Genomic DNA, 16,424 nt, shown 5'->3' with positions numbered 1-16,424 from the left:
TTGCAATATTATTGTTAATGATTTCTTTTTGCCTGAATTGTTTAGGTCTTTTTGGTGCATTTTCCACACATGACAATAACCTGTTGCATGGCCCCAAAACCACAGGAACATAGAAAAATAGGCACATAAGATTTTCAAATTGGAGGAAGCAAAAATTTGGAGGAGAAAACCAACGTTCATAGATGAAGAACAATCCTACTTGCTAATCCTCTTTATATACATGTAACAAAAGTCTCAGCCAGGAGACAATCCTTGAATCATATAGTTATTCTGATATCAAAAGGGAAGCAAAATAGTTCTCTCTATTATGCTTCATTGAATCCCTGAAATTGCATGTTGAACTCATAAATTCCGGATTCTGTTGCCTGTGATTTCACTTTCACTCCAGTTTTCTGTTCTGCATCAGTGGAAAGAAAGTATAGCAGCTTATACTGAATCAACTCCTTCGACCAGTTGTCTTGCAAGATATCTTTCCCTCCTTTCCTTCTACAAAAACCAGCACAGAACACACAAATAAGGGAATCAGATAAAGCAATAAGGCCACAAATGTAGCAAAACATCAATCTGTTGAAACAACTTACCCATTCATCAATGACAAGACCTTCCCCAAGAACTCTTGGACCTTTGTCCTCTGGAGGAGGCCTTTTGCGTATCTCAAGCTCAGCCTCAGCCTCAGCTAGTTGACGATTCAGTTTTTCGAGTGCCTTGAGAGAAAAATTTAACCTCTCAATGAATCAGAATGTGATTATACGGATTCGAAATGACTAACATGATCTGAGTTCATTGATTGAGGATACAGCTAATTTGATCTGATGAATTAAAAATGTACTTACTGGGGTAGGATGATCAGGCTCCAGGAAAACAACCCGCAGAATCTGTTCAACTGCAACTTGATCCCTTTGCTCATCAAACTGCATTTGTTATCAGTAACGGCAAGTTAATGGATTTGCAAAAATGGAGAATAGAGGGAAAAAGATCATAAACATAAGAACCAATATGATTAACTCGTTCGGGAAATTACTGTTGTGTACATATCATTATCAAGAACTGGATTATATACTTGGTGGACAACAAAATTACATAGCCATTCATCGAACTGCATCGAGTTGATTGGCACTTTTTGATTGTAATAATATGGGCATTAAGCAAATAAATTATCCTTTGGTTGAATCGTCCAGTTTTTTGCATTGTTACTGGAATCTGAGCTTGGAAGCATAGACCAATGGGTGATAACTTTTGAAAAGTGGGGAAAATGAGGCATGTAACTTTGCAAATGACTTCAATTATCACTGAAGGAGGTAATTAAGAAGAATTAATCAAAGTGGATATTCTTTTCTCTTCCTGCTTAAAACTAACTACAACGTCAACTTCTAATGTATATACATGCCAAAAGATTGTAAAGAGTTAAATAATTAAAGATAGACACAAAAAATGGAAGAAAATGGCAAACAAATGATGCTAAGATGATTGGGATCTTTTGGAATGTAATCATTAGCACTGACAGTTCATCACCACTAAGCATCCAGATATGGTACAAATAAACAATTTAATAAGCATTCATCCATGAATGTGACAATGTAATAAATTCTTCCTTAAAATTCTGCAGGTTCTGGGCAATGAAACAAATTCCCAACCATCATGTTCAGGTTCTTGAATATTGTAATGAATCATGAAAGGGAATGTTTTGCCTTACCTACCTTCCCATATTAGTTTAAAAAGAAAGGAATACTTTTGATTTCTTTTGCAACTCAACTAGAACTAAAGGTCTTCAGAAAGTTCTTCCCTGTTCAAGTCTCTTCCAGTTTTGCCTATCCTCAGTTATCAATCACAAGTGGAATTTTTTCATGGTTAATAAAAATCCTCCCAATTACTGGCAAAGGTTACCATTGGCAACAGGGAAAAAGAATCTGTACACATTTGGTGATTGGTAACAATAATGTACCTTAAATGACGCTCTCATGGCTCTTGTTCCATTTATTATACCATAATTTAGAAAAACAAAGGGGGGAGAAAAACATTAAAAGGAGAGGGGAGACAATACAATTGAGTTAGCATGTTGCAGATTAGTACAGAAAACAGGTATGCAATCATATTATTGCCAATCAACAATTTTCTTGAAGCTAATAATTCATATCTGACAACTCTTAGCAATTAAGTTATTATCATGATCAAGTGGAACTATGAAAAACACCAACTTGATAACAGATGAAGGAAGGTTAAACAAATTACCAGCTCAGGTACATAATCCATGTCTCCCTTTACTTTCAAGCTCATGATCTTGAACTTGACCCTGCTCTTTAGACCATCCAGTTTGTCATTGGACTCTGGAGGCTCCACAAACTTGAAAACTGTTCAATCAGAGATTAAAAGCACCTCAGAATTTTGCATGAAGAGAAGATCTGTACACCCTTATTGTCCAAATGCTGGTGAATCCATGTGTAGCACAATGTAAATGAAGAATGATACTGATCAAGGGTGAAATTACCTGTGGCAATTAGACTCTCATCAGGAGCAAGTATGCCTCCCGGAGGACGCATGTAACAACTCTTTGGTGCAGTTGTTTGGAACTAATTAAAGCAACAGCAAGATTGCAGTTAGATTACTGTGCAATGAAATACACAACATATCTGTTGTTTTTTACTATAGGGAATGGATTATGCCCTCCAAACTGAACTCTTGCATTCGAACTATATAACCCTCAAGGGCAACTGATAACTTTCTTGCGCTAAAATTAGCTTAGCATTCAGTGGATGAATGGAGCAAAACCTTTTCCTTTAACATCACCAAAAGGAAAAGAAAAATTGAATCTGCAAAATCTATTATGTCTAATTCGATGAGTACCAAATGCAGACTCATTGATGCAAACATTTCTGAATTGAAGATTTCCTATACTTAATCCCACATGGTCATCATTACTTTGAAATTTAGTGGCCATTTTTCTTTAATCATTGAATAACAACGCCTAAATTCAAACTTTCATCTCCGGATTCTGCAACAAGTAATCCAATCAAGAATATAATTAGCCTCAAGCTGGTGATCTGATGATAGCATTTCCAAATAATACATTCATGAAATCTTTTATTATTACAGAGTTTGATGACTGCATAGAAACTCAAAAAATTGATGCATCACAAATTTTGTTCTTGTGACAACAAAATCAATACAAAACAAAATAAAGCTGCATATAATACCTTGAAGGCAACATGAGTCTTGCTGATGTTTCTAATCCGAATTGCACTTTTGACTTGTTTACCAGGTTCATCTTGTATCAACCAAGAACAGTTCCAACACGAAAATCAGTGAGGAAAACAAGAAAGCAAAGACCCCTGTACACTAGCAGAGACTTCTAAAGTTTTCCAATAACCAAACATACATCTTTTGGTAAATTTGGTAAACCCATAAAACTGACAAATAGCAGGAAAAGAAAGCAATTCACTGACAGAAAAAGAGAACACCAAAGTGGTTGAAAACGCAGGATTCATTCGCAATGAAGACACACACAAAATGTACTACCTCAGCTTCACGCACATATATGTAGAGCATCAGAGAGAATGAAGTGTGCATCAATGAAAAAAGATTAGCCCACATACAGGGAAAATAGAGCTTGTTGGGGGGATCAAGACCGAGTCTACGGCGAGTAGGAAGAAAGGACTTGGCCACAGAAGCGACCTTGATGGAAGGTTGATGATCAGCAGCAGCAAGATGGTTTTGCTGCAAGGATGAAGAACCACTGCCACCACCACCACCACCGGCAGCTGCATTATTGGTGGATTGCCAGAAAGGCAATCTACAGAAACTCCAAACCTTAACTTCAGACATTGGTGGTTTCTCATTAGCAACTGCCATCGTTGTTCTGATCAATTCTCTGGTCTCCCTCACCTTAATCTCTTCGTGAATTTTGATTCAGTCGCACCAGAAGAAGAAGAATATGAATACTAGGCATGAAATGGAATCATGGGAATGAGAATGGTCTGGCTGTCATAACTGTCTTTGTAGGTAGGTGCACGCTGGCGTGACAGGTGATACATTTGAACCTGATACTTAATTTATATTCTCAACATTTTCATTTTGGTCTAAACTTCAGTTATCAAAATTTGTTAACTTTTTTTTACTAGAAGATGAATGCTTTGATCAAAATTAATAGCTTTTTTTCACACCCTGCATTTTAAAACCAGTCATCGTAGGAGGAATCTCAAGAGTTAATATTAAGACTCACAACTCGAAATACCTACCAAAAGGGAGTGACAAATTGACAACAAATCAACAATTATATATAGATGTCATATCATGATCTGTAAGATTGACTTGTGACTACTGGTTTTCTATATGCATATTTATTATTGCTTTCCCATATCATCTTATGCCTTAGTGGTGACGAATTTGTAAATTTAATCCCTATATAAAAGCTCTAGATGTGGCACATCTTCTCAACTAAGATGTCATTAAAGGAATAACAAAGCTAATAAGTGCTACCATATGGATGTGGTCCATTTTTGTTAAAAGCATCAAACTTTTCTTTAGTAAATTTGAAAGGCATTATCTTGAAACTATTCAATCTTTTACTGAAGTTACTTTCTACTCTCGTTGGCTCGAGCAACTTTCATTTCAATTGCTAAATTGAGGGCAATGATGTAGGGAAAAATTATTGGGGAAGAGCATGCGGCCATCACTAATCATAACACCTCTGTGTGGGAGAAACAACTTTACCTGGCATGGGCATTATAGGATGCCAGAGTTACATGAATCACTATTATTGGACTTGACAGGAAAATACATTGAAGATAAAAAAAAAAAAACTAATTACCATGCTTCTATGAGGGGAAGGAAAAAGGAGCAGGTATAACTGTTTTTGGATGGTGAAATACAGTTTGAACAAATTATAACTTATTCAAAAATTTTTTTATAATTTTATAATAATGGTGCGACATTTAATTACAGCTCATATGACGCTCATACATAATAATTGCGTATCTGTCACGATGTTGCATAAATAGTTAATAATGAATTATAACTTATTTATAAGATGTTACACCGTTTAAGAATAATTGTGTTGAAAATCATTTCTGCCCCTTTCCCGCTTTGACAATGGGTAAATCACGATGATTTCCTAGGGAATCTATTGTTAAACTTATTCCTTAGTATTTGGCTAATAGCTACTCCTATATTCTATCTAAAGTTCCTGTAGTGGTGTGATAATATTTGGTAAAAAAGTTATGGGATAATTTCAAAAACCTCCCCTGAGGTTTCTGATAATTTCACTGAGCTCCCTTGAGGTTGAAAATTTACACATATCTCCCTTATCATTTAAAATAACAATTTTACCCTTAAATATTTTAATAAAATTCTTTTATTTGATATGCTTATACTTAGAATGAGTTTTAAAAATATTTTTTCATTCTTTTTCCTTCTTATTCCTTTTTTAAAATTTTTCATCAATAAAACTGTAGAACTACTATTATTGTCTCTAGGTTTCTATTATAACCAAATGTCGAACTAGCGATTTTTTTTTTACGAGTTAATTTTATATGTAGTCCAATATTTTTGCTGATCTTTATTTTCTATTTTTTGGTATTAAAATTAATAATAAATAAAAAAATGACCTAAAAGCATTACTAAATTATGATAATCCCACTACTCCAAAAATTTATAAACTCTAAATGAATTATTTTAATATTTTCTTTTCTATCTTATAAATCTAAATTCATAATAAAATATCATCAAAAATATCATATCATAGAAATAAAATTATTATTCTAGTTGTTTATCAAATAGTAGATATGAACATGAAAAATTTGACATCTTTTCCTTATAATTATACTAAATAATCTTATAATTGTATAGAAAAATAAATTAAAACTCATTCCATAAGGGCATGTTTGGCTATTCAATTAAAAAATTGTTCAAAATATTATTTTAAGATTTTGTTACTAAAACTATCAAATCAAGGGAAATCAAGGGAGATAAGTGTAATTTTTCAAACTTTACTTTAGGAGAGCTCAGTGAAATTGTCAAAAATCTCAGGTGAAGATTCTGAAATTATCCCAAAAGTTATCTTGAGTGTCCATATTTAGCCTTTAAATTTCCAATTCACCGCTCAAAGGATACACAATCAGGTAATCACACCTTGCCACTGTCTTTTAGCCCAACTTATAAGGTGCTATGGTTAAGGTGATGTCGGCATATTGTACTTTTATGATCAACCAAAAAATATATATTTTTCTTTCAGACGTCATAAAAATTAGCCCATATCTTTCAAGAGAAAAAAAAAAAAACAGATTAGCCCGTAGAGGCAAATAAAGTTGGTTGAGCCAAGGTTTGATGTGGGCTTATCACACTTCTATAACCAAAAAAAAATACTTAAGCCAAATTAGTTTTAACTTTTTTCTTTTATTATCAGGAATAAGTTGAACAGAATGACATAATTAACTTACCATCAGTTAACATTTTTGGGATTTTTATTCCTTCCATCTTTCAAGACAAGTTTCCGAAATGGCCAGATACCGATACACAAAAAGGATATATGAAAAAAAAAATGACAATTGCAGATCTCAATTTTTTTTTTGAATTGATGGCTCTATTTATTACAACTGGCCTCAAATTTTAGAATCTACAGTTCTGTTTATCCAAAAAGATACAAAATTTCCATATCCGTCATCCTATATACCGTATAAAACTACAGAGCAGCCATATGGGGGGCTCGATCAATTGAGACCCCAGCAGCTCAAGTACATGACTTTCCTTAATGATTCTTCAGCCCCCTTTAGTTTTTCCTGAGCTTTAGCTTTACTGCTTGATGAAGCCAATGCAGAAGGAGAAAGCTGCTTGGTCTGAGACAGGGGCCTGAGGTTTTGCTTGGCAAGCTGGTGCATTGAATGCATTTTCAGCAAGAATGTAATTAAACTGAAAGACTAATACAACCTTGTTGATGATGAAGTCTTTAGGATATTCTGGCACTTAGTTGAATGCTAGAGATGTTTTTAGAATTCTGAGGAGAAGATGGTGTTTTTTGGTGCTCAAGTTGTTGGGAAGTTCGGTCATATTTATATATTCTGTCATCTCTAAAGTTTCTGTGTGTTTGTGTAAATGGATTGATGCAAATACCAGGGGCTGTGTGATTTTCCTGTGGTCTTGGAGAGTATGGTTTTTTTCAATGTTCTAGTAGGTTCTTGTGGGCTGTGTCATTTTCCGCTGGTTTGTTGAGGTCAAGTGGGCCAATGTTATTAAATTTGAACTGAAGAGTGAATTGGAAAAATGTTCAATTGTTCAATTGATTCAATCGGTACAATCTCGATTTAAAATTTTATTTATTCATTTATTTTAGCATTAATTTTTAAAAAATTAAACTATTTATTTTTTAAAAAAATAAAAATTTTAATAAAAACCAGTTAAACTTTCCGATTTTTGTTCATTCTTGACCGATTTAATTGATTTTTTTGATTATTCATTGAATCAGAATGGAGGTATGACTGATTCACTGTTTAATCGATCGAACTGATCAATTCGATCCGATTTTCAAAACACTAAAGTCGATTTGTTTTGTCCATTTTACCGAACAAAGCAATGAAAAGGAGAAATTTAATTACTTTCTTCTTCTTTACTTAACATTTAGACGGTAATAAATTATGAGAAGTTATTGATTACTCGTACCTGTGTCACATATCAAAAGACTTATTCCATTTTAATACAACTTTAGTTTTATAGATTTTATTGATGGTTGGTTAGCAAAGTACATATCCAATGTATATTTTTTTATTTTCACTTGGACGAGAATTCTATTTATGATTAGGAGGGATAAATCTAGGGATAATTTCAGAATCCTCCCTTGAGGTTTTTAACAATTTCATTTAGCTCCTTAAGATTTTAAAAATTACACATACCTCCTTTTTATTTAAAATGACAATACTACCCTTAAATATTTTAATGAAATTTCCTTGTTTGGTATGTTTATACTTAGAATGACTTTTTAAATTATTTTTATATTCTTTTTCCTTCTTATTCCTTTTTTTTTTAATTTTTTGCCAATAAAATTGTAGAACTACTACTATTATCTCTAATTCTATTGTAACCAAATGTCGAACTAGTGATTTTTTTGATGAATTAACTTTTTATGCAATCCAATGTTTTTGCTAATCATTGTTTTCTATTTTTTGGTATTAAAATTAACAATAAATCAAAAGAAAAATTCATAAACTTTAAATGAATTATTTAAATCCATAATAAAATACCATCAAAAGTATTCTATCATAATGATAAAATTATTATTATAGTTGTTTATCAAATAGTAGGTATGAACATAAAAATTTTGGCACATTTTCTTATAATTATATTAGATAATCTTATAATTGTATGGATAAATAAATTAAAACTCATTATACAGGGGCATTTTTGGGTATTCATTTAAAAATTTGATCAAGTCAATGATATTTTAAGATTTTGTTACTAAAACTATCAAATCAAGGAAGGTATGTGTAAGTTTCCAAACCTCAGGGAGCTCAATGAAATTGTTAGAAACCTCAGTGGGGCTTTTGAAATTATCCCAAAAATCTAAGGTGGACCTCTTTGCTACACTCAATTGTACAAAAAAACATGGAACTGCTTTTGGTTTGATTGTGAGGTCAACAGCACCATATGATTCATGGCCAGCGTTGATATAATGCGAATTTGGATGTATAAAATTAACTTTGGGACACAAATTCCATTAAATTACAAAATTTGTTAGATGATTTTGTATGTTATCATCTTAGGATTTACTTCTATTAAGTCCGTGTCCGTATCTTTTTTTTTTTTTTTTTTTTTTTTTGGTCGACGGAGTGGGGTGTCCGGGTCAAGTCCGTGTCCGTATCTTGAGTGCAAGCATTGTTAATTCTTGAAGTAATTAACAATGAGAACCTAAGTCCTTCCTATTGAATAAAAATAGACAAACTGGTTATTGGCCTTGTTCCCAACTGAACTAATTATGGAAAATTAAAATAAAAAATATCAAAATAGATGCTTCTAATTTTTAATTTTTTAAAGCTCAAAAAACTCAAAATCAAAATATGAACAGCAATTGAGAACACAATAAAACAATTTTTTTTAAAAAAGTAAAATCTAAAATCAAGTTTTGAAAATCAGTCTAAACATGAGGCCATGTAGTTGATGGTAATACTTTTTTTTTTTTTTTTTGATAAAACAGGAAACTTTATTAATGAGATTGCTAGATATCGTTGAACACGATTTACTTGACAAAACTTGGTGATGAATTCCATAGATTTTTAAGAAGATTGGCAGTTTTTGCATGATGAGTTAAACAATACTGAGTCTTATTAGCCTCTTTGGAAGCCTAAAGTACATTGAGAAAATACGGATCCAATAAAGCCAAGTGAATGTCCTCGGGCTTTGACAAAACAAAAAAGGTGAATATCTCGGGCCTAAACTACTAATAATACAATACTGCTAATGAAGTTGTCTGTGTTATACGGCTAATTTCTCAGATTATTTGTATTTAAAAAAAACATCCGCCAAATGCACCTCTGACATGGGGTTTTTCTAATTGTATAGCGGCCGTGCTGCGCATAACTAAAAATTCCACCCAGATCTTCTCTGCAAAAAATTCAATGATGCACAGTCGGTGTCAGAGGGGACGTGCTGACTGGGCACGTCCCCGGCTGACAGAAAACTGACTCCGTCTGCGTATGAGTCAGAGGGAAAAAAGCAAAACTTGCATTATTCCATCCGGGAAAAAAAAAGGAAAAGATAAGGAAAGGAGCAAGTGAGCTCCATTGATCGAAAAGAGATTCCCCTGCAGCTTTTTTGTGCTAATGGTGCAGGCGAACCCCAACTACAGCCAGCAAAAGTTTTTAATTAAAAAAAGAAATTTAAGCTGGCTGCCGGCTTGCAAGTTTTTTTTTTTTTTTTTTTAAGTTAAGTTGCAGGTTGTCAGCCGACTAAACATTGTTAAGTACTTTTAAGTACTATTATATTTATTTTTACCTTTATTCTTTTAACAACCCACTACCAAATAATAATTTATTTGTATATTTTATTTAGATATATATCAATTTTCTATATATTTTATAAAAAAATATAAAACCAAATTTTATACATAATAATTTCAACGATTATTTTTCAAACATTTGGAAAATGCATATTCTTGTAAATTGAATGACATTTTTTTATCTAAAAACTTTTTTTAGGGATAAAAATAATTAATTTAGCAAATTTATCTTGACCTTTTTCATACATTTGAGCTTAAAAAAAAAATTAACCACAAAGGCTACCGATAGCATAAGTTTTTATTTTTATTTTTTTAAAGTAAGCTACAGGCTGCAGGGCTCAAACCTTAAAAAAAAAAAAAAAAAAGAATTCTCTTGTCTACCGGACTGACTCAGCCCGGTAGGCATAGTTTTCTACTGCCAAATTGTCAGAACAACATTGTTCCGACCTTTTTTTTTTTTGGGCAATAATCAGAGCAATTAGCCCAGTTTCAATTATCAAAATTAAAAAGCAAGATAGGCTTTCAAAGTTGAAATTTTGATACAAAAATGCAGATGTATCTTAGAAAATTTAGTCTTTACTTTTGTAATAAATATGATGACTTTTATTTTATATGGTTGTGCATTTGTTTATTTAATTATAAAGGGTAACTAATTGCTTGAAAATGTTATTATGTTGAATATGCTAGATATTTTGGAGAAGTTTATTACAGTTCTTCTCTAAAGATAGAAGATTGTGCAGCGTTTCTTTCTCATGCCATTTTAGAAGGAATTTTTTCTTTTTTTTTTGGTTTGTTTACAAAGTTTAATAGATGGCATATTTGGCTTACAATATCAAATTGGATTTTTATGCTACTAGAAACAGGTAAAGAGAGGGTGTAACTTGAAATTGGAGAGGAACTTTCTGCAATTGTCATAGATCTTGAAAGAAGTTCGTGAAATTATCCATATTCTTTTTCATAATTGGGCTGAATCAATCGTAATCAATTAAGTATCCCTTAGTGTGGGCTGGTAGGAAAATTTGGCGTGAATGAAAGGTTTGCAATTTTGATGCGCTTTTAGTATTGCCCACCAGGCAGTATACCACTCGAAATGGAAAAATAAATTGGGGGACGTGCCCAATCAGCACGTCCCCTCTGACACATGAGCAGACTCTGTCGGATTTCTTTCAGGCGGGGACGTGCCCAGTCAGCACGTCCCCTCTGACTCATACACAGACGAGTCAGTTTTCTGTCAGTCGGGGACGTGCCCAGTCAGCACGTTCCCTCTGACACCGACTGTGCATCATTGAATTTTTTGCAGAGAAGATTTGGGTGGAATTTTTAGTTATGCGGCCGTGCTGACTATACAATTAGAAAAACCTATGTCGTCAGCACGGCCGCTATACAATTAGAAAAACCCATGTCAGAGGTGTATTTGGCGGATGTTTTTTTTAAATACAAATAATCTGAAAAATTAGCCGTGTTATACCGACTTATACTCATTCATGCGTTGTTTGCCAACACATTGACCCCACAATTTTGCCACTCTTTATTTCTCTCGTCAATTAAGGCGGCTTGGATTAACCTACCCCAGCAGTTCCGGGGACAGCACCGACATTTTAATCTAATCAATTGAAAACAAGATTGCTAATGCAGGACATTAACTAGGTAACTCAACCCCTTGGCTCTATCACTCCTTCTCGAGATGCTAATGCAGTTAACCCCATCAAGAAATGATAACTGAAATTGCACATTAAAGAACACATCAATTTTCGATTCCAATTCATTGCGCAAAAAATGCCGTAAACTTAAAAATTTACAATTTTGTAGGTACAAAATCACCAAAATTTCCTGTTTTACATCGCCCCATATATGTGAAAATCACAAACTAGTGGTACTAATGGGGGGCTCAATCAATTTGGTCCCCAGCAGCTCAAGTACATGACTTTCCTTAATGATTCTTCAGACTTCTTTAGTTTTTCTTGGTCTTTAGATTTACTGCTTGATGAAGCCAATGCACAAGAAGAAAGCTGCTTGGTCTGAGACAGGGACCTGAGGTTGTTCTTGGCAAGCTGGTGTACTGACCTCATGGTGTGGTTCCACCTATTCAATCCCTGATCTTTCATTGCCTCCACTGCGCCTACACTCAGTGCTGCTATCCATGCCCTGCTTGTTGAACCCATTTTCAGCAAGAATAAATTTTAAAACTGTAAGGATTCCTTGTTGATGATGGAGTCTTTCTGGAACTCTTGAAGCTTGGTTGAGTACTAGAGATGTTTTTCTGAATTCTGAGAAGATGTTCTTTGGTGCTGGGGAGTTCAGCATATTTATATTCTGTCATCTCAGAAGTTTGTGTAAATAAGTTGTTGCAGAAACCAGGGGCTGGGTGCTTTTCCAGTGGTCTTGGAGATTATGGTTTTCTAAATTTCTAGTGGGCTCATGGGCTGTGGTATTTATCCACTGACTTTGCGGAGGGTGGTTTTGTAAAGGTCGAGTGGGGTATTTTTCATTTGTTTTTTTAATCCATTTTACCGAACAAAGCAAAGAATAGAAGAAATTATTACTATGTTTGGATACACATATTATCTCAAATTAGGATAAAGGCACACTCGATGTATGTGGAATTTAGGAACGATCCTTTATACGAAAGAATTTAGTATAAACACGAAAAAGTAAATTTTGATCTTTTAATAGTTTTTGAGTATTTGTCAAAAAATAGTTTTTTGAATAAAATTTTAATTAACTTGTTAGTTACAATATTTGTAGGTAGTTATGTAGCCAATATATATATTTGGATAATTGGGGTGAAAGTTAATTTGTGGTTAAGTTGGTTAGCTCAGAAATATGGATGTATAATTAAATGATTGAGAGGGTAAAGCTGGAAATCTAAAAGATGACCAAAAAAAAAAAAGTTTACACCAAATTTAAGGCTCTCTCTTTATATATAGTATAGATGTTATTTTATTTACATCATAAATACGTTTTTTAAGTATAATTTTTAATATTCTCAACTATTTTTATCTTGCATATACATTATAAAAAATATTATAGTAATTATTTCAAATAATATTTTTAATAATACTCTATCTTAGCTGTCTTATTCTTGACTTAGCATAGAGAGGGTAATCAACTATTAGGAGTTATTTTTTATTTTCTCTTGGATGACTACAATCCTGTCCATAATTATGACGGAAAAGTTTACGATTGACGTCTCTACCACACTTTCGGGTCCGTTTGGATTCTTGTTTTTGGGCCTGTTTTTGAAAAACTATTTTTCACAATCCAAATGTTACAGTAAATGTGTATTTCAAAAACAACTACAAAACACCAATATCCAAACAATATATCAAAAACAACTCCAAATACATATTTAATATGTTTATTTCAACTTATATATTTCAATTATGTATAGGATATATATATTATATTAATTTAAATATATTTATTTATACATATTATAAATATTTTACTTTATATAAAATATATTTTTATATATTTATATAAATATTATATATTATATAAAGTATATATATTATAAATATGTTATTATACATTTATATAAATGTTATATATTATATATATTTAATATATACATAATATATATTATATGTATTGAACATTTATATAAATGTACATTTAAACATAATATATATATTTATGTATATTTATAATATACATTTACATTATGTATTATATATAATATAATACATTTATACATTTATATTAATATACATAATATTAATTACACATTTATACATAATATTAATAAATGTATACATTTATATTTATTACATTAATACATTTATACATAGTATTAATATATATTTATAATATATTAATTTATACATTTATATAATATTCATTTATAATTTATACACATTTATAATAATATACATTTATATATTTATAAATATATTTATATTATGTATTATATATAATATAATACACTTATAATACATTTGTATATTTATTTATAAATATAATATATAATAAATAAATAAATATAATACACTTATTTATTTATATATAATATATAAATTTATTTATAAATATAATACACTTACTTATTTAGAATAATAAATAAATATATTTATTTATAAATATTTATAATTGTATTATAAATGCATAAATGTATATAAATATAAAAACATAAAAATTATAAATTATAAATTATAATATACATTTATATAATATTCATTTCTAATTTATATATTTATAGTAATATACATTTAAACATTTATAAATATATTTATATTATGTATTATATATAATATAATACATTTATATATAAATATATGAATATATTTATTTATAAAAGTACAAATATATTTATTTATAAATATTTAAATATATTTATTTATAAATATTAATAAATGTATTATAAATGCATAAATGTATATAAATATAAAAATATAAAAATTATAATTTATAATTTATACATTTATACATTTATATAATATTCATTTATAATTTATACATTTATAAATATATTTATATTATGTATTATATATAATATAATACATTTATATATTTTTATATAAATTTATTTATTTATAAATATTTATAAATGTATAATTATATATTGTTATAAAAATATAAAAATTATAAATTATAAAAATACTCGAAAATATGTTTTAAAAATACATCTAAAAATAATGTATAAAACATCTACAGTAAAAGTTTTTTATATAATTTTTGAAAAACAACCCCAAAAACAACTAATCCAAACGGACTTGTATTTGAAAAACGAAATGCTACAGTGCTGTTTTTGAAAAACAACCCCAAAAACAGCTAATCCAAACGGACCCTTCATTGTACAAAAAAATGGGGGCTTGTTTCCCGCAATTGTCAGATCAATAGCACCTAGCAAGCAATCGATGGAGCATATCGGTTTAATTTGAATTTGAATAAAAGGGATTAATTTTGGATATAAATTTTAATGAATGACAAAATTTTTTTTTAATTTTACACTTAGGCCATGCTTGGATTGCTTGTTTCCGTCGGAAAATATTGTCGTTTTCCGTGATCACATTTTCCTATCACTTTTTTCCCTCACATATATCAAATCGCTACAATAATTTTTCCATGAAAAATGACGGAAAATGTAATCCAAATACAACCTTAGTATTTTAGTATCTATATTTATTTTGTCGGTGCTTATTTTCATTGTGACGGTGTCCAAATTATATAGTGCAATTAGTTACCTGGCAGAGCCTCGGATCCAAAAATTATTGTGAGGGCTGAAAAATCATTTAAATAAAGAAGGGAAAATTCTAAAATTGTGAAAGAACACTTAAAGGATCAAGTGCATGCCTATAGTTAGACCTGTCACCAGGTCGAATCCGGGCCGGAATTCATTATTCCGGACCCGGACCCGTGACTACCATACCGGTTCTGTATCCGGCCCATTTATCCGACGGGTCTTCTACTCTATGTTTCGGACCTGGATCCGATGAGTCTATTCGAATCCGGATCCGGGTTCGGATCTACTCGAAAAAATAGCTGAAACCTGTTTTACAACAAAATTAGAAAAAGTACTACTTTTTTTTTTATTAAGAAAGGTCAATTTAATTTTGTCCAACAAGTATTATTTCAATGTTGTCACGTGGTCAAAGTCTTAGCTGGGCTATATTGCATGTGTTAATTAACATCTTCTAGATATAATAATGTTTAGCATTGATAAATACTTTTTGTAAGATTCAAATTCATGCTTTTGTAATAGGTGTTGTATATGCCAAAGGCTCTGCATGTTCAAGGATAATATTTAGTTGTTTGGGCCTTTGGGATATAGAAGTAAATTTGGGATATATTATTGGTATATATATATCTATTTTATATCCGGATACGGGTCAAATACGGGCCGAAAATGATGTATTCCATATCCGATCCGATTTTTTGTTTGACAAAATGGATCCGAATTCGGGCCGGATAACAGAATTATATCCCTACCCGAACCCGTAAAAAATTGACGGATCCGAATTGAATCTGGGTCTAGACCCGGACCGTTGACAGGCCTAGCTATAGTGGGTGAATTTTATGAGAAGTGGCCACCATAGATTTTCATGTACAAAGAGATATTCCTCAGTGCACCTTTAAGTATGTTATGATACTTTTTTTTTTTTTTGGAAACTAGAAAATTTTATTGAGTTGAAACACATCTAACTTTTTTTTTTTTTTGGCTACGGTCAACAATCTAAATTGCTGCTACACTAAAAGTGAGGATGAGCCTAACTGGTTTTTTATAAGAGTTGGAGAGCGAATCTCCAAATCAGACAAATGCATTACTGTGCTCTGAATTTTTTAGAGAAAGGAAGCACAATACTTCATTGTAATTAAGACCCGGCTTATATGTGAGTCTGTGTGTAATTATAAATATCTATGACATAATAATTTAAATATAAATTTATAGTGTTCATAATTATAAAATATATTATATATAATAGTATATTTAATTATGAGTTTTAGTCGA

General features: G+C 31.1%; 2 protein-coding genes across 2 annotated transcripts; both read right to left on the bottom strand.

The window, feature by feature from the left end:
- Positions 1 to 110: 110 nt before the first annotated feature.
- LOC113689947 (vesicle-associated protein 4-1-like) lies at positions 111 to 4,174 on the bottom strand. Its single transcript, XM_027207769.2, has 7 exons — positions 3,591 to 4,174; positions 3,192 to 3,262; positions 2,486 to 2,567; positions 2,230 to 2,348; positions 834 to 911; positions 582 to 704; positions 111 to 486 (listed from the first exon to the last, which is right to left on the bottom strand). Exons 1-7 carry the CDS (start codon positions 3,844 to 3,846, stop codon positions 427 to 429), a joined length of 789 nt encoding a protein of 262 aa, XP_027063570.1. The 5' UTR covers positions 3,847 to 4,174; the 3' UTR covers positions 111 to 426.
- Positions 4,175 to 11,714: 7,540 nt separating this feature from the next.
- On the bottom strand, positions 11,715 to 12,273 carry LOC113690886 (uncharacterized). The gene has a single exon (XM_027208994.2). It carries the CDS (start codon positions 12,136 to 12,138, stop codon positions 11,869 to 11,871), a length of 270 nt encoding a protein of 89 aa, XP_027064795.1. The 5' UTR covers positions 12,139 to 12,273; the 3' UTR covers positions 11,715 to 11,868.
- Between the last annotated feature and the right edge of the window lie 4,151 nt (positions 12,274 to 16,424).

This window comes from Coffea arabica, chromosome 5c, assembly GCF_036785885.1.
Source record: "Coffea arabica cultivar ET-39 chromosome 5c, Coffea Arabica ET-39 HiFi, whole genome shotgun sequence".
In the NCBI taxonomy this organism is placed as follows: domain Eukaryota; kingdom Viridiplantae; phylum Streptophyta; class Magnoliopsida; order Gentianales; family Rubiaceae; genus Coffea; species Coffea arabica.
Note: the sequence above shows the minus strand (reverse complement) of the source record. Positions and strands in the feature narration are given on the sequence as shown.